At 31.1% G+C, this 27104-nt stretch overlaps 1 protein-coding gene across 1 annotated transcript in view; it reads right to left on the reverse strand.

Moving 5' to 3' along the window:
* Window positions 1-26840, reverse strand: part of LOC145959281 (neuropeptide CCHamide-2 receptor-like) — a 31587-nt gene extending 4747 nt beyond the window's left edge. Inside the window, exons 1-8 of the mRNA XM_083077962.1 lie at window positions 26739-26840; window positions 26602-26660; window positions 26253-26319; window positions 15138-15380; window positions 14528-14676; window positions 13750-13949; window positions 13171-13346; window positions 12821-13035 (exon numbers count right to left, since the gene is read on the reverse strand). Coding sequence (XP_082934088.1) covers window positions 12821-13035; window positions 13171-13346; window positions 13750-13949; window positions 14528-14676; window positions 15138-15377 — 980 coding nt within the window. The 5' untranslated portion in view covers window positions 15378-15380; window positions 26253-26319; window positions 26602-26660; window positions 26739-26840. The remainder of the gene's footprint in view (window positions 1-12820; window positions 13036-13170; window positions 13347-13749; window positions 13950-14527; window positions 14677-15137; window positions 15381-26252; window positions 26320-26601; window positions 26661-26738) is intronic.
* Between the last annotated feature and the right edge of the window lie 264 nt (window positions 26841-27104).

Here is a 27104-nt window from a genome sequence, read left to right on the forward strand (position 1 = left end):
AAAGTTTGTCAAAATTGGTGATCGCACTACCTGCGATACTCCTCTTGTAAGTGTGTTCCGTATGTGTACATGAGTGTATGCATATATGTGCGTATGTTTTAAATCTAGCGCGGCGTCTCCCGACTGCTCTTGTAAAATGTGGAACTAATAATAATAAATTATATGTGGAAAGAGTAAATTCAAATATGAATAAATTGAAATAATAATAATTATTACTTCCCTCATGTATAATTTTTTAAATGTAATATTTAATATTAATTTGAAGTTAATTATTAATTATTAGTACTTACAAATAGATATAAATGTTATTTCAAACTTTTTTAATCTTACATTTTTTATTATTAAATATTTGTTAAAGTCTTGTTTTTTATTATTTACTTTTTTGTTTTTGTTTTTATTTTATTCCTTTTTATTTACTTTTTCGTTCTGTCTTTATTTTTTTATATAATTTTCCTTTTAATTTATTTAATTTATTTTTTATTTTAGATTTTTTGTTTGTTTTTGTTTTTTTATCTTATACTTTTTTATACAGAATAAGATTAAATTTAATTCGATAAAAATCAGTCATTTTAATTGCAAAAAAATAACCAAGAAAATAGATATCATATCTCGTTGTACTTTTTACTGTTTTGCCCAAGGGGTGTCTCACTGACCAAAAATTTGTACATGTATTGCGAATTATCGGGTAATTTCAAGTAATTCCTTGTAATGCGCCATGTACTCTAAGTAATGCAACGTAATACGAAACAATCCTGTGAAATATAAAGTAATTCCATGTAATGCGAATATATTTATTTATAATTTTTTATTTTGCAAAATATACATATTATAAATTTAAAAAAATATCTTATTTTAAACTTTGTTCCAATTACACTGGACCACAAAATAAAATCGATGGAAGGTTCCATGGACCAGACCTAGTGCATAATATGTTTTTGGGGTCGCTGAAACCGAATCTGCAACCTATTTTTCTCTATCACGTCAGCATTTTTCCTAACTTCAAAAAATAGCTAAAAATGGTAAAATCCAACCTTATCAACCATGAAACCTCATTTAACCTTATAACTTTATACCCTTGTAACCCTTTAACTGTAAAAACGATAACTAATAACCCTAAATCTCATAACCTAAAAGTCCATAACCTCAAAACCCTAATTCTCAAACCCCAATAACCCAATAAACGCATGAAACAGCAGACATGTGAGATTCCAACCTAAATCTTGGATAATATTAACCTTAAAACCCCACAACCCTATAACCCCATAACCCTACGAGCCTGAAACGCAACTTCGGAAAAATTTATACGTAAGATTTTGATTCTGAATGTTACAGAATTCAAACTCCATAAACTAACATCTTTATAAGTCCATCAACTTTATATCTATAACCTTAAAACCTCATAACTCTATAACCTCACAATGCAGCATCAAAAGAACCCGATAAGAATACCCGATAAGGTCACTTGTGTTACTTTTAACGAGAATTTCGTCCAGAGCATTGATTTGTAGTTGTATTTGAGAGTTTCAAGATTGTAAAGAAGATGTAGTTTTTTTTATCTTTTAGATCGAAGATTAAAGTTTTATCTGTAAGTCCTTTTGATGCTGCATTGTGAGGTTATAGGGTTATGAGGTTTTAAGGGGTTATAGGGTTGTGGGGTTTTAAGGTTAATATTATCCAAGATTTAGGTTGGAATCTCATATATCTGCTGTTTCATGCGTTTATTGGGTTATTGGGGTTTGAGAATTAGGGTTTTGAGGTTATGGACTTTTAGGTTATGAGATTTAGGGTTATTAGTTATCGTTTTTACAGTTAAAGGGTTACAAGGGTATAAAGTTATAAGGTTAAATGAGGTTTCATGGTTGATAAGGTTGGATTTTACCATTTTTAGCTATTTTTTGAGGTTAGGAAAAATGCTGACGTGATAGAGAAAAATAGGTTGCAGATTCGGTTTCAGCGACCCCAAAAACATATTATGCACTAGGTCTGGTCCATGGAACCTTCCATCGATTTTATTTTGTGGTTCTGTGTTATTAATTAAAAAAAAATCTCCTATTTTAAACTTACGAACATGAACACATAAAATACAAATAAAATTTGTACAGATTGGAATAAAACATAATATAATTTATAAAATCATTAATGATTTTATAAATTATAATATTTAATTATACATATATTTTTTAATTATTCATGTATACATTTATTATATATATTTTTATTATATATATTTGAGTTACATATAGTGTATATTTGAGTTAATTATTATATATTCTCTTTAATTTTTTGTACCTTTTTTCAATTAATATTTTTTCATGTCTATTTAAATAAAACGGTTCGGTTCCAATTAGAGTAACTGGTCCAAAGAACAAGTATTCATTTTGTACTATTTGAATGTCTGTTTCTTTGGGCCATTTATAAATATCTAATTCGGATTTTAAAAATTTAATTTTTGTAGAATTTTCAAATATTTCAATAACTCGTCCAATATAGAATGTGTTATCATAATAGACAGCATAATATTTTTCTGTTTCTATATTCGTCGAATTAACCACATTTTCTTCGTCATTTTTTTCATCAATACTTTCGCCTTCAAGTTCACATTCGAATTCAACTATAGAAGACACATTTTCAGATACAGAGTCATTATTTTGAGTTTTTTTCTTTTGTTTATCAGTTCTTAGGTTGGTACTCCTTTTATTTAATTCCTTGTTTTTAGATGACATCCCTTTAACTCGTAACAATCTATCTGTAGACAGTCGACCGCATTTTGTAGCAAAAAACCAACATAATGTCGATTTTCTTATTAACAATAACTTATTTTTAATATGCACTTTTAAAAATGACTTATCTTTAATGTTATTATTACTTTCTTTCGCAAAAGTATAATCTTTTATTTCTGATTCAGTTATTCCTGTCAACGTATTTAAGTCATTTTCTATGTCTCGCGAGTCTTCTGGATGTAATTCTGTTTCATACATACTATTATCATTACAATTTTCTAAAGACTTTTCGCAGTTGTCGATGGTTTCGGTATCGCATGGATCTTCTTGTTCAGAAGTTTTTATTGAAGGCAAATCAACATTTTCCATTACGTGGTTTGGATCATCCAAAATAATTTTGAATTTTAATGCATCAATTAATGCTTGATATTTAGCTTTATCGAGTTGGACTTTAATTTCTTCAATTTTTGGAACATGACAAGGAATTTTAATCGTTTCTGAATTTTTTCCCATTTTTACATTATCTTCTCTAGGAAATCTGAAATGATCACCTGAAACAATTAAAGATAAATATCATTAATTTTGTGAATAAATACCTAATATGTTTTATAACTTATATATAAGATATATATATATATATACATATATATATATATATATATATATATATATATATATATCTTTCAGTTATAAAATATATTAGATGTAAAATATACAAATATAAAATATATAATGTTATATGTAATGTTATCACATATATATATAACTAACCTGAATCAGCTGAAATATTATTCAAACATTGAATTCGTGCATTCCTATTCAGTAGGTCTAACATATCAAAATTTGTAATCGTGGAATAAGATGAGGACATGGCTCTTGTTTGGCGAAAAAATTTTTCGCATGGTTGACTACTAAATAGCCAAGGTAAAAATACTTCTGGACAATTATCTTTTCTACACAGTTCTAAGATCAATAATATAGCATGAGCATTTAGCTCTATGCATGTGTATGTATTTAAAGTCAACCAATTTTTTGACAAAGTAAAAGAATTTTGTTTTTTAAGCCATGCTCTCCATAATCGTAAAAAGAAAGTTGCATACCAAATATAATAAACTCTTAATTCAATGCTTATGGATTTATCAATATAAGAATCCAAAATATAACGCGTTATTAAAAGAAGCTGTTTAGTTGCATTTGCATTATCAATGTTATTTAACAATTCTAAAACTTTTGGATCACACATTTTATTAATAGCATCAAAATTCATTTTGTCGTTTTCTAAAAACAAAACAATAAAATTAAAGAAAGAAAAGGGTAAAAAAGAAAAAGAAAAACATTAACTATTTACCATCTAAATGATAAGAAGTTAAAAAATGAGATGTTTTCGGATATTTTTCTATTAATTCTTTTAAATGTTGCTTCAAAACAAAATATTCTCCCATTGGCATTATATTATTTTTTAATAATCTTGTTTTAATTTTTGTAGAAATATGTATTGTATCCTGAACCATAATTGAATCTTCTGTTGAAAATAATATCTAAAAAAATATAAGTACGTTATTGTATAATAAATCTTAATAAGTATTAGATAATATATATAACATTTTATTTTTATGTGTGTGAGATAAAATTTCTAAATATTAGACTTTTAACCTGTATTTTTGGAACTAAAAAAATTATTAATTTTTTATAATTAAGAATAAAATAGAATTTATAATTAAGAATAAGAATAAAATTTATTGAATATTAATATTAATAGACTTACTTTGAAATATGGTGCGTAGGGTATATCTTGCGACGTGTTTGGAAGATTTGTTTTCAATTTCATTGCCTTTAAGCATCTTGGATCCCCATCTGCCGAAAAACCCATTACGGATATTCCGAAATTTTTTAATTCATTTTTTATATAATTCCATCGTGTTAAAACATCTTCTGCAGAAAATTTATTATTTGAACCAAAAATGGCTAAACAAAATGCAGGAGCCTTGTTAACTAATGGCTGAGCCATAAAAACATATGCATTTTGACCAATTGCTTCATTTTGAAAAGCGTGTTTAATATCTTTAACCGAATTAACTTGATACTGATTTTGTATTGGAAATCCTGATGTTTTTGAAATATGACAAACAAAGCCGACCATTTGATTAGATATTGGATCATATCTTATTCGTTTAGTTATCGCAGTTTGATCTTCAGATATAAATATTTTCATTGGATAGTTTCTTGATTGCAAGAACGCTTTTAATTCGGAACATTTTAAGTCACCTTCTACTGTTTTTGGAAATTCTTTAAAGGTTCTATAAAGTGTTGCTATTGATGGTAAAGAATTGTTCATGTTTGTTACTAACGTTTCGTATGCAAGACGTCCTGCAGTGAGAAAAATATAAAGAGATAGTTTTTTTAATTCATCTGGAAAACGATTACATTGATATTTAGTGTTAGAATTTTGTACAGCAGCATTTTTCAGCATATCAAAAAAGCTTAATGGATTATTCCTTAATGAAGTTTCGGTTAAAGTAAAGGTTGAAGGTTCCTCATCCAAAAGTCTTAAATTGGAAACAAACTCTTGAGAAATTATTTCACATTCATTTACATGCTGCTTGATACGTTCACAAATTTCAACAAAGTCTGTGATTTTCGTTTGATTTATATCTAAAACAAGATTTCTTTTTGTCTTTGTTCGATCTAATCTGCTTGGGAAATTTGTTATTTCTTGTGGAAGCTGGATAATTTCATCAGAATTGTTGTTGTCATTTTGATTTGCCTCCTTAGTAATTCCACTGTTAGACAAATCCGAGGAAAAATCCATGAAAAGACTTGCATTATGTGATGTTAGTTGATCATCCGTATAAAGTTGAGTACATATGAAACTAGAACTTTGTGATACATTTTCAATAAAATTAATTTCTGTTTGAATCGAATCATCAACACTTGATGAAGAACATAATGAGACACTTGATAATTTTTCAGCTTCTATATGTGTATTATCTTGAGTGTCGAATACATTGTCATACGGAATTATGACGACATTATTATTACATTCATCAGGTTGTTCATTAATATTTTTTTCTATTACATTAGATTTTGGATTTACTTGAAGAAAATTTAAAATGTTAGAATTTTTTATCATATTTTGAGACTTTTTATTTTTAAAATGTGTTTTAAAATGTTTATTAAAATTTGAAAGAACCCATTTGTATTTACCATTTTCAATTTGTGTAAATGTTTTAGAAATAAAGTTGCACTCTGTGCAATTTATATAAGCAGTTTGATTTTTTATTTCTATGCCAATATTATCTAAGTTAGAAAGAGTTTGTGATTTTTTAGCTTCATCATAATCGATGCTTTGTAGGAATTTAATAATATAATTTGAAACTATGTTTTTAATATGATTAACAGCTTTTGATTTATCATCTTCAGTTAAATAAGAAGATTTGTTTTTAGATGTATTAATTGTATCATCAAAATTATTTTTATTACGTTTTATATTTTATCTTTATTTAAGCATTTACGTTTATTAAACGTGCTCTGATGTTGTGTACTAACGTCACATAAGCATTCTAAATTTTTTTTTTGAGTTTTTTCAGGAATAGTAGACTCAAGAAACTTTTTACTACTTTTAATTATTATATTTAATAATTCTTTATGCCCAAATAAAATTTCAAAATGTTGTTCTTTCGTCGTGTATATACCAAAGAAGTCTTTTTTTTCTTCAGGAGTTAATAATAAAGTTAACTTTTCTTTGGCAAAAATCTCCATTTTGTTTATGCTTTCTTCATTTATTTTACTTATTGATGTAATATTATCATATCCAGTAAAAAGGAGAAGTTGCTTCAAATAATCGGGAAATATAATATCTTGCAAATTCAGCTTTTCTATAAGTTTATCAATTTTTTCTAAATTTGGTAGTGGCATTATTACGTTCTCCCCTATAATAAATAAATATAAAATTTTTAAAAAGAAAAATAAATTTTATTTTTAATCACTTCTTAACTCTAATTAGTTTTACTTTTTAAATTTAACAAGTAAAAATAGATTTTGATTTTTATAAACTTTCTATTTATCCATCAATATAAAACAAAATTACGGAATATGAATATATGTACTATTAAATTACACATGTACTATTAAACATAATTAAACATGTCTTTTTTATTTTGCTCTGTAATTATGTAAATAATTCTTACTTATAAAATTTTATTTGCAGTATTTTTAAAAACACAGTTTTTAAGACTATAAAGCTTATTATTATTATATAAAGTAAAGGCATTTTAAATTAAAAAATAATAAAATTATATGTTAAATGGTTACAATCTTGTTGCGTATTATCCATATAATATTTGACAGTATCAACATCTCTTAACAATGGATAAGATGCGTTATAACGTTGCGTATCAATTATACAACTAGAAATCGGATCAATTTTGTTGTCAAGGTGAAGACACAGATATAATAGATGATACATGTCAGGATATAATTAGAGTTTTAAAAAGCAATACGATAATATAATATGAAAATTAAAATGATATAAATACATCGTGGTGATACGAAAAGTAAAGTAAAGTAAACCGCGTTACACCATATTGCGTCAGTTCTTGTCTATTAAGGCGTTAAATATCTAATGAGTCATTAATCGAAAATCAGAAATGAATTATAAGTATTATATACCCACTAGAATTAGTCAAATGCTATCATTTACGACTTCTAATCAATTGACTTAATAATTTATGACAAGGATTTACTTATTTGTAACAATACGATGTTGTAAAATACGAGGATACGCAACAAGTCTGTTTTATTTAGAACATAAACGACAATTGTATGTACATCTATACTAATGCTTAACATTTCAGAAAAAAATATTAATCATTATTTAAAAACTTTTAAAAATCTTAATAGAAATATATAAACTAGGTATGATAGAATAGATATATGAAAGAATAGACGTATATTATAGAACTTACCTTTTAGTATACTAGCTTTAATAAACTTCTGAAGATCTCCAATAAACAGAATTTTGATTTTCACTTTATTTCTCACTTTAATAGCTGTGAAATAATATCTATTGTCACAATATATTAGAACTGCCCGATCAAACAAACGATGAAATCTGATGAGGCACGTTCATGCGCATCCGTCGTGTTCAGTTGCACTCGGCAGAGTTGCCAGATTGTAGACGCAAGCAACATCGACAGCACGGGAGTGGGGATGGTTCTAAACGGCCGCACATGCGTACAGACACTGTATACCGTCTAAAATGACCCTCACTCATCCCCACTCCTATGCTATCGATGCTGCTTTCAGTCGTAAGCGCGGTAAAATGCGAAATAATACGACGTAATGCGAAGTAATTCGAAGTAATGTGAAGTAATTCGAAGTAATGCAAAGTAATTCGAAGTAATGCAAAGTAATTCGAAGTAATTCGTAAGTAATTTCAAGAAAAATGTACATGTATTGCGACAGTGAGACACCCCTTGGTTTTGCCTTTATCTGTGACTAATCGCTTATTTATGCATATGCAATAATAAACAAAATCAGCTTTCGTTGTTTTTAATTTTAATAAATATACAAAAGGATAATTATTATCATTTTTTTTAGAATAGACAAATTTTTAATTTTTTTAAATACACAAGAAACACATGAAAGACAAGAATTGCTAATTAATAATGACTAGATTGAGCAAGAAATATGCATTGCACACATATAGACATTAGATAAGTACTGATTTATATTTTATATTTTAATAGTAGAAAAAATAAACTCTTTTATATATGATATTTATTTCTGCGCAATTATTAAAGAAAGAAAATTTTTTTAAAAAGCAAGTTTTCCTTTAACTTTGGATAAATAACAATTAATTTTGCAAAAATAAGAAATGCGAATTTAATGAGTCTTATAGTCTATATAAGTCATTATTCTTTCAACTATTTAGTACATCATCAATCCTCAAAAATAAAGTAAACTATTTTAAAGTTGACTTTGAAAGGAGTCTTTCTTCGGAAAAGAGGATTGCATTCTGAATTCATAAATATATCATATATAAAAGAAATTATTTGAAAAGATACATAGCTATGTAGGAAAAATTACATATGATTCCAAATCGATTTTTTTTTTAATGAGAGAGATACAAGCAGGCGACCATGATTTTCAGAACCATTGTTGAAATATTAATAGTCTTCAAGATCCATCATTATATCTTTTTTATCATATAAAGCCTGCAGTGTAATAGGCAACCATTTTGAGGAAGCCATGCCTGTTTTAGTCCATTATTATTAACAGTAACTACACTTACAATGCAATTTGCATTAGCATCCGTGTCCCTTAAAATATTAGGAGATTACATACGAAAGTAACCTTCGATCGTTGGGGGTAGGTCTAGTCGTTTTTATGCTGCCCATCTCGAATACCCCCCCGGTCGAGTTAAATTCTTGCGTACTCTCTAAATTTCTTAGAGTGAAATCTAACTCCAAACGAGTGAATATTCACTCCAAGTGATAGTGAAAATACTGCCACTCGTAATTAGTGAACATTCACTTTTCACAAAAGTGAACTGCTTAACTCTGAACGTAAAGTGAATGTGTCACTCGGTTCGAAGTGAATAATTCACTCAATCAGAGTGGAGTCATCATTTTCGTCAAGTTATTTTTCACTCAATTACGAGTGAACAGATTCACTCTTAGGAAGTGAGATTCTAAGCCGTCTTCCACTAATAATAAGATAACACGTTACGTATATGACGTGAAGCTTCGATTAATTGAAATGAGAAGCAATCATTGTTTTTTACTTGAATTAATCGAAGCTGAACATCGCACACAGCATGTTATCTCATTGTCGGTGTAAAAGCCGATTAACCTCCTTTTTCCTTGTCACAGCTATATAAATATATTTAACGTTACACACAAAAAAATATGTTTACACTCTTTCGAAATATGTTAAAATAAAAAGATATATCCCTAAAAAGTTACTTTAATATGTCTTGTATACCAAGTACACGTGCAACGAGTTGGTAACGTCGCGAGACAACGATACGACAGTGTTGCTAATGGCGGACTCATGCACGCTTCACATGCGCTTTACTCACTCTTCATGAGTAAAAATTTCCATTCTATATAGAGTGAAAATGCTACACTGAGAAAAAGGAATTGTTGAATTAAATAAATAACTTTAGTTGACTTCTATTTTGTTAATTCAATGCTAAAATTGTCTAAATAACAAAAAATGTGTTTCAATTAACAAAATAAGTGATTGAGACACTTGAATCAATTAGTTGAATGGGTATAGTTGCATGAACACCATTATGTGTTACTGGAACTAAAAAGATATGTTGAATGAACTGAATCAAAATCTGAGTAACTGCACATATTGTTAAACTAAAAAATTTGGAGAAACAATTTTGATGGTTTGAAACAATCAAATATTCCATTTTATTAATCTTGTTCGCATGTTACGATGAACTAAATCTTCAGTTAGATACAAGATATATTACAACTAATAGTCTGAACTTGATGTAACGAAATAATGATTTGAGAGAAATCATAAAACAATTAAATACAATTTATACATTTAGTTAATTGAATCAATTATTGTATTGAATTTTCTCGACATTGTTGTATCATTTCAAGACCAAAATTAATTGAATTAAATACGAAAATATTCATATACTTCCACGAGCTTCACGCCTCGCCTCTAGATGGCGAAAAGGAAAACGCCTAACCCGAAAGTGACATTCATCTAAGACAGTAATATAAGGCCGCGACACAGGTCCCACGAATCACGGCTTATCGATTAAAGAGCGATATTATAGCCGCATCTATAGCTTTTGCAAGGAGCTCCAGAGCTTCATGTAATTAACAGCAAACGGTTAATTTTTTTTTAATTCCATCATAATGTATTTATATACAGAGAACATTAAATCGATCAAGTTTTTGAGAAATGACATTAAAATAAAAATTTAGTAGTTAGCTAACTTGACGAAAAATTATTCTGTTTTTAATGGATATATTGTCATAAGGATTATATGTACTCTCTAAATTTCTTAGAGTGAAATCTAACTCCAAACGAGTGAATATTCACTCCAAGTGATAGTGAAAATACTGCCACTCGTAATTAGTGAACATTCACTTTTCACAAAAGTGAACTGTTTAACTCTGAACGTAAAGTGAATGTGTCACTCGGTTTGAAGTGAATAATTCACTCAATCAGAGTGGAGTCATCACTTTCGTCAAGTTATTTTTCACTCAATTACAAGTGAACAGATTCACTCTTAGGAAGTGAGATTCTAAGCCGTCTTTTACTAATAATAAGATAACACGTTACGTATATGACGTGAAGCTTCGATTAGTTGAAATGAGAAGCAATCATTGCTTTTTACTTGAATTAATCGAAGCTGAACATCGCACACAGCATGTTATCTCATTGTCGGTGTAAAAGCCGATTAACCTCCTTTTTTCTTGTCACAGCTATATAAATATATTTAACGTTACACACACAAAAATATGTTTACATTTCGAAATATGTTAAAATAAAAAGATATATCCCTAAGAAGTTACTTTAATATGTCTTGTATACCAAGTACACGTGCGACGAGTTGGTAACGTCGCGAGACAACGATACGACAGTGTTGCTAATGGCGGACTCATGCGCGTTTCACATGCGCTTTACTCACTCTTCATGAGTGAAAATTTTCACTCTATATAGAGTGAAAATGCTACATAGAATGAAAATATTCACTCTACAAAATAGAGTATACATATTTACTCTATTTTGCAGAGTGAATTTTTTACTCTACAACAAAAAGTGAGAAGAATTCACTCCTATGAGTGAAAAATCACTCTAACTAGAGTGACTTGACCAGTCACTCAATTTTTCGAGTGCATTTTCACTCTAAGAAATTTAGAGAGTATATTCGCTCAAAACATTGAAACATATACACAGAAGAACAACTCATTTACTTCGCCCAAACAGATTTCTAGTTCTCACTATATCTATTTCAGTTGATCTAAAATAATATTTAGTTCAATTAACTACTTTTCATTATTTCAAACAATTATGTAATCTTATTATTCGGCCTGTATATGTTGTTGGCAGCCCGTGACCGCCGGATTTAGTTAATTCAACAAAATTTTCAATGTTTTTACAAAATTTTTTTCTCAGTGTACATAGAGTGAAAATATTCACTCTACAAAATAGAGTATACATATTTACTCTATTTTGCAGAGTGAATTTTTTACTCTACAACAAAAAGTGAGAAGAATTCACTCCTATGAGTGAAAAATCACTCTAACTAGAGTGACTTGACCAGTCACTCAATTTTTCGAGTGCATTTTCACTCTAAGAAATTTAGAGAGTACGTCTTGGAAACATAGCACCAAAACTAGTCTCATGAAACGTGTTCCGCATATCACCTCGACTTCTTTGAGAAAAACCACCATTGCCGCGAATTCTGCTTCTTTCCAATCGACTTCTACCGCAGATGGCGGAGCCACCCGGTAGACAGAAGCATAAATATTTATTAAATCTACATCAAACAGAAAATAACAAGGATGTTAAACACATCATTTCTAAATGATAGATTTTCTCGATACGTTCAGTTTGTGAAATACAGATCTTGTTCAACTAATGTTATCAAATTATGGCAATTAAAAAAATCTGACAATACTTTCATACGTTGAAATATAAAACGATATTTTACAAGCAGCTTGAGAAAAGCTATTTGTCAGCAGAAAAAATGTACAAACGATACAGCGGTTTTCCCGCAGAAAAATCCACAGAGAATTTGCATATGCTCTTTCAACGATTTTAAAGTCATATAATGACGAAAAGTTGATTACTATATTTTTTGTTAGTATAAATAAGCTTGGCTAACGAGATTATTTTGGAATTGTAAGCAGCAAGAATTTTGCTTGTTAGAACTTTAGCATGACATATACAATTTATTCTCAATATTTTTATAACTTGTCACATATATAGAAAATCTGAAAATCATATATTTATTAATTATTATGGAATAAGTTAAAATTTAACAGTATTCGGTTATAACTTTAATGAGTTTTCCTAGTGATGATCACAAAACAACATACGAGAATTACACGCGCGCTTACCTTTGACGAAATGTTCGACTAATTAAATATAGTGCTATGGGATTAACGCAGCTGTTGCTGAAACTGAGGCAGAAACCGATTATCCTGAAGGTGTGCCAGAAATCATCATAATCATCCCGCGATGTAGGGCAGAAGTGAAACCACAGCATAAACACATGATATGGTAGAAAACAAATCACGAAAACGATTATGCAACACATCACCATTCTAACCACCTGTCATTGCAGTAAAGAAAACAAGATCATCAATATAATGATGTTTTAATAAGAAATGAAATTTTAAATATTGTTTAATCGTGCAAAGCATATTCTTAACGCTTGTGTGTTGTAAGAAATTATATTTTCATGTACCTTCCTGCGCGCCCTTATCTGTTCAAAGCGATGATCGGGGAGTTCACATGGCATATTTCTGATGGACAATGTTAGATGTCGTGCCATGCCCAGATAAAAACCGGCTATCACGCATAGCGGTATCGCGTAATACACCAAAAATTTGAACATTACCATGCCTTTTTGATAGATTTCACCTGTGTAATACATAAATAATACGTAACGCGGTGTCTACGGTTGCGTATGTCTTATCTTATGTCATATGATGAGACATACATATGTCTTCTCGCTTATTAACAATAATTTGATATAAACTGAGATTTCAAATGGTTATTATTTAATGTCCAAAATGATAAGAAATACAAAAATACAAAAATTATTAGCTAACAATTTGAAATTAGTAAATGATAGCGGAAAAAATTTTTCAACAATATTTAAAATATCAGGGATAATTTTTTTCAGAGGTAAATAAAATAACTATCATCATATATAATCTAATAATTATCATAAAAGAATGATTTAAAATGTAAATTTTACGCATTTATAATTATAGTTAGCGACATTCGTGATTACTTTCAAGATGGGCATATTATATCTTACCAAATTCCTCGGGAAAAGGGCTACAGATTAAAATGCTGTGGTTTCCTTGCAATGGTATGGCCGGGACATGAGAGAAGAGCGCAGCAGGTATAGCTAAGATAACCGCTAGGACCCAGATAAGGGATGCCGTTAAAATGGTTAATGGTTTTGCGCTTAAACCCGCTACGTGGCGACGGATGGGATTCACTATGGCGCAATATCTGCGGAGAGAAAATCGTGAGAAGATGCGAGAGTACATTATATCTCACAAACGATACAAACTTTCGGAATAAATTTCGGGAATAAATTACTCAAGATATAAACAATTAATTAACTTTGGCATGTACATTATATGTCAGATTGTTGCTCATTGTCGTTCTTATTTAATTAATGTCGAATTAAGATCGATATAAAATTATAAAATTAGGAAAAAATATTGAGAGAATATAACTAAAATTATTTCGATAAAATATATTGTAACTTCATCAAAAATTAAGGATTGTTAATTTAAAACACAATTTTATATGAATTTTATTTTATATATAAATCAGTCTCTCTCTCTGATTATGTTATCCTCTATTATTATATATATTCTCTCCATTTATTAATATAAATTACATGGCCAGAGTTAGTTAGTTTTAAAAGTTATATATTTTACGCTGAAATATATTATATTAAAATTTCATTTAATCGTCCGAATTTTAAATGAGTTAAATCAAGTTGCGGATATTCGTAGTGCTATTCCATTAACTGTGTCTAACTTCTTGATTTAACCTTCATGGAACAATAAGATGTTTACCTTTCGGCTGACAAAGCTGCTAGAGTAAATACTGACACACCGATTGAAATATCCTTAGCGCATTCAGATAGTTTACAGATAGTTAAGCCCCATGGCCACGATTCGATCGTGTAAAGAATAGACGTAAATGGTACGCAAGTCACAATCACCTGTAACAAAGAATTGATTGATTTAGATTTAGCACATGTAGCTAGGTAGTATCATATAAAAGATATGTACATATATATGATAAATTATCTAGACATAAGAGAAGAAAAAAATTATAAGAATATATAACCGAGAAATATTGTCATAAATTTTTTTTGTATCTTGATTTCTCTTAAATCAGTTATAATTAAAAATTATTTATAGATTATACATTTTTATACAAGAAAGCACATTCTAATATATTTTCTCTCTAATTGTAGAGCGCCCAAATATATTTTTTATAGAAATTTAATCTTATGAAAAGAAATATTTTGATGGTTCTCTTATTCATACATCTTTCTAAAGGAAAAGTTATTTTATTCTTTTCTTTATTAGATAAAGAGAGATAAATTCGCTTTAAAAGATTTATTTGGTAAAAAGAATATCGATAAGCAAGGAAAACCCTTAATAGAAAAATGCTCACCAACAGATCGGCCAGAGCTAAAGATAATACGTAAGTGTTTGGTACATTTCTCATATTGGCATGGCATAATAAAATAAGAACCAAGATACCATTTCCCGCTACACCCACGACCAAAATTAACGAAAACACTACGGGTACGATGTAAGTTTCGGGTCGTTGGTCATACGATACGTAATCTAAATCGTATTTCTTTGCTTCGGAGCTTATGTTTATATTAAAAACGTCGCTTGCTATCACCATTATCTGTAAGAGTATTTTTATAGTTATTAACTTATCAACGTTTGATATGAAATGGACAAAATCAGAATGATAATAATATGAAAATAATAAGAAAATTATATTGTATGGTAATAATATGAAAATAAGAAAAAAACTATATTGTATTATTTACAAAAATTGATTAATAAAACAAGCTGGTGATGTAAAAGATTTTTACAAATTTTGTATTGCCATTATATATCTAATTTATATCTTTTCTATCTTTAAAATAATGCAATATATTTCTATTTCAAATATAATCGCATTTGTAATAATCGGGTAATAAAATGTCAAGGGTAATTAAAAGTATTATAAAATCGTAGATCAGATTATATCGCTATTTTAATACAAGTTCTGTGAGCAATATGTTTTTTGTATTTTATTAGATATCTAGAAAGATTATTTAAGAACACTTTCAATAAAATTTGTTTTATTTTATTATAAATAAAATTAATCTTTAAAAAAATAGATAGTCATATTTAATAATTCGTTCAAAAATATAAATATCACAAATAAAAAATTAATCTATTTACAAGTTCACTACAGAAAAAGCTTTTGTATAATGTATTCAAATAAAATAAATTTCAAATTTCATAAAAGAAATCAATATATAAAAGGATCTAAAATGCTTTCCTTTAAGTTTGCCTTGTACTATGCACGTATACGCTGTTTATGTGCATAGCACATGGCATGTATAATAGTACAGATTCAACTAGCTAGATGCATACGTAGTGCATTACTAAAGGGCTTTGATTTTGCTTATTCAGGTTGGTTATAGATATTATCGTGTAAATAGAGGAAGAGAGAGAGAGAGGAGGGAGAAAGATAGAGAGAGATGCAATATCACGCAGTTGTATGTTTCCGCAATTTATGACTTATCTTTTTCTGTTTTCTTACTTCTAATTTATTGAAAAATATAAAATCAGTTTTGTCGTTAACGAAAATATTAATTATTGCTACTTTTATACGTGTTATATTGTTGAGTTCATTATTTTTCAATTGTTTATACCAACAATAAAAAAAATTAATACTTTACTATTGAAAAATATAAATTTATAACACAGAAAAAAAGGAATAATATATGAAGCTTATACCTCCCCCACCCAGTGCCAATTAAAACATTCAAAAATCAAAACATAAAAAAATTATATAAAGTGTAATTGAGCAATTATGTTTTAATAATTATATGTAGAGGAAAGCAAAACGGATTTTTCAAGTCAAATGGCCATATTTCCTGCATTAATTAAAAAAATGATTCTTTTACATGAAGATATAGATAAAGCACTTTAAAATATTGATTATACGATTAGAATATCGATTTTTTGAAAATATATAAAAATTTAATTTTATTGAACTTTCTACGAAACTTGATTTTGATTCGTTTTACTTCACTTGCGAAATAAAATGAATCACTTTACGAAGTAAAATGGACCAGACTGAAATTTCGTTTTTTCAGATAAATAATATTTTATAAAGATTTTTTTGCTAATTTATAGATTTTCTTTAATATATTGTAAATGATTAACCAAAAAAATCTTTTTTTTATATTTACATAAAATATCTATTTATTATACTTATTATATAGTTTATTATATCTATATAAAATATAGTCAGAGATCTTTTTCAGACAGTTGCTAAAAAGAGAAGGAAAATTGTTTTAATATAATAAAAGGGTCGCTTACTCTTTGTGTATGTACATCGATTTTTTAGACTTATCTTAATTACTACTGATGATTATTTTTCAAGAATAGAGAATAAATGTGAATGGCTCAAAGTAGGTTTATAGTATAACGCGCCTTATAATTTTTAGGAAATTAAGAAAAGCAAAGAGAAAAATTTTCATATTTACAATAACTACAAAATAGCAACATTTATCAATAAGATCTAGCAAATGGCACAACTTAGCTATTTTATCTCGCGGATATTATCTTGCTATTTCATATTTCATCTTATATATAAAAACAGAATACTCACTCTTCTTTTTTTAAAGCTACTTCGGTTCCTGTCGTTTGCAAATTAATGAAAATTATCATGATACCATTTCAATAATTACAATTAGTTATCATCAGTGATGCATTGTTTTTTGTTTATATTTTAGAAAAAGAGTTTTTCATTTATATTTTAGAAAATAAAAAGAGCAATTGGAGAAAAATTTAATCTTACTGCATATAAATAATTTATCACGAGGAAAATGTATTCTCGAGCGGGAAGATTATTCACACCTGTTTTTCCGATAAATATTGCCTCTTAATCTAAAATTGATGAAAGTTGAAATTCAATTTGCTTCTGTCTCTGCACGTCTTTAGCATCCTTCCTGTCACTATTATATAAGTTTATTATCAAGTAACAAGATCCTTAAGAGACGATCGTTCGACCGTCTCGATCTAAGCGTTAACATAAAGTGCAGCACGTTCGAAATTATTCCATCGTCGAATTTCAAAGTTCTAAAGTTTCAAAGTGCGTAATTTGCGAAGCAATTTAAATGGAAAATTTCAATCAAAGTATGGTCGGACAGTTCGATTATTTATTACATATTCTGTTCGCCCATTTATATATCTTTTATGGATTTTATTATTATATACATGCACATGACTCAATATACATATGAACACGGATATTGCATTTGCATTTGCACTAATCAAAAGAGAGAGAGAGAGAGAGAGAGAGAGTTGATATTGATAAAAATATAAAAATTCATTTAATTTAATACTTAATTTATTCTGTAATATATAAATATTCCATATCAAATAAAATATGGTTTACACATATTTGATATGTAATAGCTTTTAGTATGCGTTAAAAATTACATTTATATCAAAATATATGCAAAAATGTGATTTATCTTTTAAAATAAATTAAAATGTACTTTAAATGGAAATATTAATAATGATCCAATAGGTACTCATTTGCGATCGGACAGAGCGCATCAGAATGTAAGTTTAATTTTTACGTACGAATAACTTCCTATCGAAATAAATTTATTAATGCAGATTTAAAAAAGAGCAACACGCTTTAAAAATTGTAATAATAACATTCTTTTTTGCTATATATGTATATGTGTCAAGATTATTATTTTATTCCTAGTCAAGTTATTTATATTCTTTTTATGTAATGCCATATCTTTACTCTCAATATAGAATTTAAATTAAATAAAATTGAATTTAAATAGAATAATTTCAGTGGAATAAATATAAAACAAACTTTTATTTTCAGATAGTATAACTTAGTTTCTGTTGAATAAATTTAATAAATGTAATAAATATGAATACAGACTAATAACATAGAATATAAAATTGCATATTATGATATAATATTTTGCTCAAATGCAAAACCATTTGAGATATTTTTATATTAAACATTATCAGAAATGTATTATTCTAATTATTAATAAAATATCTTTTTTCTATAAAAATATGTCTTGGATGACAAGATGGCAAATCATTTTTCCATCGCTAACATTTCCATCGCGGAAAAATTATATTTTCGGATGCGTTCAATCGTTGATGCATCGTTGGCAATCTTAAAGCCGACCGATTATTACAGATTGTTGAGTTTTCCTGTTTTTTTAGGAAACAGTAATAAATAGCTATTTTACTCTCTCTAAAAACATAGTTAAAATTAATATTTTACTTAATATAACTGTTTGTTACATACAATATTTATATACTGGAAAATATTTTGTTGCCAAATATAACAATAAATATTTATTCACATACACACATATATTAGTTTTCATTAATCGCTGTCTGATATTTGTTTATTAATTCCCGATACAATAATATAATAACAAACTTACCAGATGCATCAAAATTATATCAATGTTGTCTTTGATAAATATATGTATAATTAAAACATAGTATGCATTTTTTTATGATAGACTAGATAGATCTAATGATAATTTTATATTATATAAGATAGTTTTATTTTACATATAACTCACAATATTATAGTTATAATTAATTATTTGTTATAATATCACAGCAAAATCTCTTTTTTAATTTTTTGTAAAATTAACTTCTTGCACGATGTAATTTTATGTTTCTTTATATCAAAGATAAAATATCTTTTTTGCCATATATTTATTTTATGTGACAGTTTTATTTTGAATGTTTCAAAAGTATGATATTTACATGCGTTGATGAGAGATCAAAGTTGAATTAATAAAATGTTGTTTATCTTACTTAAAGATCAGTGAAACAAGAAGTGATTTCTATAAGCAAGTTGTATGTCAGTATATTTAGCCATTGAAATTAGAACTCCAATCAAACTTAAATTTAAAATAAAATAGCGCCACGTGCACGCTTGTATTTCGTTGTCTTTTATTCGTCTCTTTCGCTGAACTCTTCACCTCGTGAAATCGTAGATGATTCGCTTTTACAAGAAGATCTTGATCGATATATTATTCGTATATGTGTGTGCCAATGTATATGTCTATTAATAAACTCTGATATGTTCGCGCGATGAGAAGCATGACTTACTAAAAGGACCGCGTGATGTTGCACTTGCCGTCTATTTATTCAGCTCCCCGAGGATCGATCTTTCTCAGAGTCAAGTGGACTTCAGCCCCGAGAGCAAAACCTTTAATTCCCTCCATACTTATTATGCCAAACACATTTGTTACTCGCTATGCGCCACATTCAAATGATACAAGACTGCATTGAAGTTCAATGAGAGAAATTCAATTCGCATAAATATGTGCTTGGCATGCAAACTGTATGAAAGCATCTGTCGATACTAAAACTTACGATCAATTTCGCAAGAGCCTCCTTCCTAGCTCTTCGTGGAACTGTTTATAATTGTTTATGTACGATTATAAATAGAATCGAAACGGGTATTGCTAACGTCTCAAGCAATATTTGATAACCCAAAATAAAATTTTAATGTTCCAAATTTTATGAATTTGAGATACTAAAAGATGCTATCATGATGCAGATGAGATATTCTTAAGGATTGTCTTCCTATTGTTATTATTGTAATAATAATAATATAATAATTATTATTATTATTTTAAGAATTTGATATTAAAATTGCGCAAAAAAGTTTCGTTCTTTAAAATTTTTCTTTCTAGTATAGGAAAAAAAAATTATGTTATACAAAATTTCTATAAAATTATTTCTTTAAGCAATTTTTTTAAATAATATATTTTTTTACTTACATTTATTTGTTTTTCAAGCAATTGTGACTTTCATATAATATTATAAAGCTCTCTCTCTATTACAATATTAAAACAATAAAACTAATACAATATAAAATTTAATATAATATTAAAAAATTTGTTATTTACTAGAGAGATTAAACTAATATATGTTATGATTTTATAATTCTATAAAGATATTCCATTTTTTATGCAAATTACTTTATTCTTGCAAATAAATATTTTAATTACAAAATTGCCATTGATAGTTGTTATGGAATATAACTAATTTAATAACTGTAATAACGAAATTAATGAATGTAATGGAATATAACTAATTTAATAACTGTAATAACGAAATTAATATATATATATACAGGGTGAGCCATTTTAATTAACGCACGCAATTATTTCGGAAACAAAGCATTTTAGAGGAAAATGTTTCAGACAAAAGTTTTATGGTTTCGAGGGGGCCATAAGATGGTATCATTGGTTTGATCTTGAAGAGTTATTTGAAGGTCACATGAAGGTCACCTTTAATTTCTTAAATGGAACCTACTATTTGTCATTGCATATTCTTGTAGCTTATCTCGAAAGCTTTCCAAAACACTATAATTAAGTACCTTTTCGTTAAGTACTTTTTGAGTTATGAGGCTTGAAATAATTTCTTAATTTTACATAAACCGTAAAATATCTTGTAAAATATTCATTTTTCGATTATCTTATCTTAATACTTTTATGTACAAAATAATGAGAGGAATCAATTGGTGTAAAGAAAACACATAGTTGTTTTTAAGAAAAAATATGGAATTGTTAATTGCAAATTATATATTTTTTCTTCAAAACAACTATGTGTTTTCTTTACACCAGTTAATTCCTCTCATTATTCTGTACGTAAAAGTATTAAGGTAAGATAATCGAAAAATGAATATTTTACAAGATATTTTACGGTTTATGTAAAATTAAGAAATTATTTCAAGCCTCATAACTCAAAAAGTACTTAACGAAAAGGTACTTAATTATAGTGTTTTGGAAAGCTCTCGAGATAAGCTACAAGAATATGTAATGACAAATAGTAGGTTCCATTTAAGAAATTGAAGGTGACCTTCATGTGACCTTGAAATAACTCTTCAAGGTCAAACCAATGATACCATCTTATGGCCCCCTCGAAACCATAAAACTTTTCTTTGAAATATTTTTCTCTAAAATGCTTTGTTTCCGAAATAATTGCGTGCGTTAATTAAAATGGCTCACCCTGTATATATATATATATATATATATATATATATATATATATATATATTGTTGCGTCCCTGATTTATCGATCCCTGAGCGCCTACTTTCCCGTGATCTCCCGTGTATCATCGCTAAGAGAGCTGTTTATTGACAACCGGCGTGCTGTTGTTTTCCGGCACCATTTTGAAGTCCGGAGCCAGCTGTCGAGCTGTGCGGACGCGCTTCGATCCGCGGCTTGTTTATTAACGTTACATTCTGTGTTCTCCGAGTTCTGTGTTGAGTTCATTAAAGTTCTTGAGTTCTTAACAACCGAGTTCTTATTTACGAGTGCCGCGAGATTAGCGTGTGCCGATCGTTTGTATCGCGCGCGTTCGATTAATATCGTTCCGCGGACGCAACATTTTGGGGGCTCGTCCGGGATCAACCGGACTGTGATTCAGTGCTTGGACGTGAATTTTTGCGAGTAGAGAAAAGATGTCGACAAACAACGACCAACGGGATTTGGCGACGGGCGTCTCAACTCGGAAAAGGATCCGATCGGCGACTCCGCTTCCGGCTGCGGCTTCGGAACCGACGTTGGAGTCGATCACGTTTCAGACGGCGATGCTCGATTCAAGGATTGCGCAGCGGACAACTGCAGGAAAAAGCGAAAGAATCTCGGATTAGCAGCTAAGTCGCTCCAATGTTAAAAATGCGGTTAGATCGCACGCAGTCAGATCCGCACGCGAAGTTTGTAAAAGAATGTTAAAATGTTAAAAGAATTTATTTTTAAAAAAACTGGTGTGTGTAAAATTAAGACGGGCTCGGATGTATCTCGCATAGAGGTAATTCTTCTTAAGAATTCTGGGATGATATTAGTTGTGCTTTCCCATGTTTGCTTAAATAATGGTTGTTTTGATTCTTATTATTTCTTTGAAGGGAGAATTCGTATTTTCGGATTTGGAGTATTGTAATGGTTGAGCATTCCTCGAAGAATTTTGGGAGGGACTCCCAAATTATTTTGATTAGGGAATGGTTTTACATCCGAGGCTCGAAAGAGATAAAAAGGGAAACTTAATGAAAATTAGTGTTACTAGTTACTCGTTTTACTGTTTTTTATTTAAAGGGAAGAAAATTTTGGAGACGCGTCGGAGTGATCTGGCCGAAACTTCAGAAGTAGAAATCTTCAATTGAAGACTGCCTCGCCCACGGTTTATGAGCCGTGGTTTTCCCGTGGGCCGGAGGGCAAAAGCCGAGGCAGGGACTTGAGGAGTCCTTTTAGGACGATAGGTCCACGGTGGATACCCCCCCTCTTGTCCGAAGATTTCCGAGTTGGCAGGAAGACTGGGTCGAAAACAAGAGGGACCTGAAGGTCGATTGGGTTCGAGATGGCGAATCGCTCGGTAACCTGTGGCAGCAGTCCAGGGTAGAGCAGGAGGATTCGTCGGTGCCCTGGGTCGGCAAAAACTTGTGCGGATGTGCGAGTGGATAGCGAATTGTTCGGTAACCTGCGGCAGGAGCCCAGGGTAGAACAAGGAAATTCGCTGATATCCTAAAATCGACATCGGAGCGTGAAGTTCTAGTCAGCGTTGGATCGCCCTCTGTTTCTGATTGTCGGGACGACAATCTTGGAAGATGGGGGGCAGTGTTGCGTCCCTGATTTATCGATCCCTGAGCGCCTACTTTCCCGTGATCTCCCGTGTATCATCGCTAAGAGGGCTGTTTATTGACAACCGGCGTGCTGTTGTTTTCCGGCACCATTTTGGAGTCCGGAGCCAGCTGTCGAGCTGTGCGGACGCGCTTCGATCCGCGGCTCGTTTATTAACGTTACATTCTGTGTTCTTCGAGTTCTGTGTTGAGTTCATTAAAGTTCTTGAGTTCTTAACAACCGAGTTCTTACTTACGAGTATGCGGGTGCCGCGTAATTAGCGTGTGCCGATCCTTGTGTCGCGCGCGATCGATAAATATCGTTCCGCGGACGCAACATTTTGGGGGCTCGTCCGGGATAGACGGACACGCAGTGTTTTTCTTCGTGCGATGGCAACGCTATTCCGTCGCTCTCGGTTCCGACGGCAGCTCGGATTGCTCGCGCCTCCTCCTCTTTGCGGCTAGCGTTGCCATCGCACGAAGAAAAACACTGCGTGTCCGTCTATCCCGGACGAGCCCCCAAAATGTTGCGTCCGCGGAACGATATTTATCGATCGCGCGCGACACAAGGATCGGCACACGCTAATTACGCGGCACCCGCGCACTCATAAGTAAGAACTCAGTTGTTAAGAACTCAAGAACTTTAATGAACTCAACACAGAACTCGGAGAACACAGAATGTAATGTTAATAAACAAGCCGCGAATCGAAGCGCGTCCGCACAGCTCGACAGCTGGCTCCGGACTCCAAAATGGTGCCGGAAAACAACAGCACGCCGGTTGTCAATAAACAGCCCTCTTAGCGATGATACACGGGAGATCACGGGAAAGTAGGCGCTCAGGGATCGATAAATCAGGGACGCAACACTGCCCCCCGTCTTCCAAGATTGTCGTCCCGACAATCAGAAACAGAGGGCGATCCAACGCTGACTAGAACTTCACGCTCCGATGTCGATTTTAGGATACCAGCGAATTTCCTTGTTCTACCCTGGGCTCCTGCCGCAGGTTACCGAACAATTCGCTATCCACTCGCACATCCGCACAAGTTTTTGCGATTTCGTCTTCATGGTCCCAGCCGACCGTCAGCCTCTTAAATCGTCGACTCCAGGGCTTCGACGAACCATCCTGCTCTATCCTGGGCTCCCGCCGCAGGTTACCGAGCGATTCGCCATCTCGAACCCAATCGACCTTCAGGTCCCTCTTGTTTTCGACCCAGTCTTTCTGCCAACTCGGAAATCTTCGGACAAGAGGGGGGGTATCCACCGTGGACCCATCGTCCTAAAAGGACTCCTCAAGTCCCTGCCTCGGCATTTGCCCTCCGGCCCACAGGATAACCACGGCTCAAAAACCGTGGGCGAGGCAGTCTTCGACGATTTCTCTCCCAAGATGGTTCAGCTCGTTGTTCAGCTAATCGAGTTGATCGATGCTCAGTAGATCGACGGCTCTTTTCCCCCGTTGCCAAATTCGGAATTATTACCAAAATTTCTTTTCCTTAAACAACAAAAACAATTAAACGAGTAACAAGCACCATTTTCTTTCATCCAAAACTTTCTTTTCGGGCCTCGGATGTAGAACCATACCCTAATCAAAATAAATTTGTGAGTCCCTCCCACAACACTTCGAGGATTACTCTACCAATTACAATTCATCCAAAGATAATAAGAACCCAAACAACCATTATTAAAACAAGCACCGGAAATGACGAATATTGCCATCCAGGCATTCTAATGAAAGAATTAATCCCCTATCCAAGATACATCCGAGCCCGCCTCAATTTTACACACCGGTTCATTCTTTTTTTAAAAGAAAATTTTTTTAAAAAGGAAACATTTTTAACATAACGTTTTTTTCAACATAAACAAACCACGCGTGCCGATCTGACCGCGTTTAGCCGCTCTCACAAAATTATTATTTATAATATTGGAGCGACTTAGCTGTGACTGTGGAGACCGGCTTCCTCGCAGAAGCGGCCGACTCCATCGCCCTCGCCGTCTCCGGCGCCGTCGACTTCGACGCTCTCGATTCCGTCGCTCTCGGTTCCGACGGCGGCTCGGATTGCTCGCGCCTCCTCCTCTTTGCGGCTAGCGTTGCCATCGCACGAAGAAAAACACTGCGTATCCGTCTATCCCGGACGAGCCCCCAAAATGTTGCGTCCGCGGAACGATATTTATCGATCGCGCGCGACACAAGGATCGGCACACGTTAATTACGCGGCACCCGCGTACTCGTAAGTAAGAACTCGGTTGTTAAGAACTCAAGAACTTTAATGAACTCAACACAGAACTCGGAGAACACAGAATGTAACATTAATAAACAAGCCGCGGATCGAAGCGCGTCCGCACAGCTCGACAGCTGGCGTCGGACTCCAAAATGGTGCCGGAAAACAACAGCACGCCGGTTGTCAATAAACAGCCCTCTTAGCGATGATACACGGGAGATCACGGGAAAGTAGGCGCTCAGGGATCGATAAATCAGGGACGCAACAATATATATATATATATATATATATATATATATATATATAAATAGTCTAATATCAAATATTTCTATAATAAATATTTAATAAAAGTCATATAATTCATTTTACTTATCATTTTACTTATGAGAAGAAGATAATTATCGATTATTATCGAATATACAATTTGTAATGTGAAAAAAGAGACAGGGAAAGGGAAATTTTACAATCGTTGAATGTTTTTTATATATCTCATATAAAAATAAATTAAATCTAAATATACATATATTTAAAACTTAGATAAAATTAGAATTTTACGTGTAAGAACTTTCGTTTCTCTTAAACTCCAATTCATGTTTCAGTCTTATTTGAGACTTTTAAGAAAAAGTAATTTTCTAAAGCGCTTACCTCTGATAAGCGCTTTCTTTTCTCAATCTTCTGTTTTACAAAACTGGCGTGTTTTCTTGAGATGAAACTAAATTAAGTTTTGACGGTTATTACCAGAACATAATTTACGTAGCTACATTTTAATATATATTTATTTTACTATTTTTTACTTTCACTTATCTCACTTATTTGTCTTCTTATTTGTTATCGAGATTTCACAATTGTAAATATAATTAAAATAAATGAAAATAAGTTCAGAAATACGTATAAAAACCATTATTTAATTATATAAAGAATAAGAAGAATGCTTAACATAATTACCATAAATTTTGATAAAATACCATTTCATATTATAATATCTAATTATTACCTTAGCAATAGATTTTTCCGGGAGTTTTGTATGTTTCGACCGATATGTTAATTTCAATTCTAAAATCAGAAATTTTATATTTGTTTGAAAAGAACGTATCTCAATCAAAATTATCGATAAATATTAATAATACACACTAGTATTAAATTTCGCACCACAAAGGGAGGTATATTACGGATTGTCTTTATATATTACGGATCTTTGTGATATATAGCAACGGGGTACCAATTCGGCAGATCGGGTGCGCAGCATAAACTGAAGGGAATCTCGGATTCACGGAGGATCCACACAAGGCTACCAGATTGCATACGCTGCGCCCAGCGGCGGCACGACTTGTATCCCCACCACTTTCGGACACAAAGGCATCTAGCGCTCAACGAGCGCTTATGCCTTTGTGTCCGAAAATGGTGGGGATACAAATCGTGCCGCCGCTGGACGCAGCGTATGCAATCTGGTAGCCTTGGATCCACATCCGTTCGACGCAGTCGCAAAACATAGCAGCC

The sequence above is a fragment of the Camponotus vicinus genome, unplaced genomic scaffold (genome assembly GCF_025532165.1).
Source record: "Camponotus vicinus isolate PSW18456_S1 unplaced genomic scaffold, iyCamVici1.0 SCAF_1, whole genome shotgun sequence".
Classification (NCBI taxonomy): Eukaryota; Metazoa; Arthropoda; class Insecta; order Hymenoptera; family Formicidae; genus Camponotus; species Camponotus vicinus.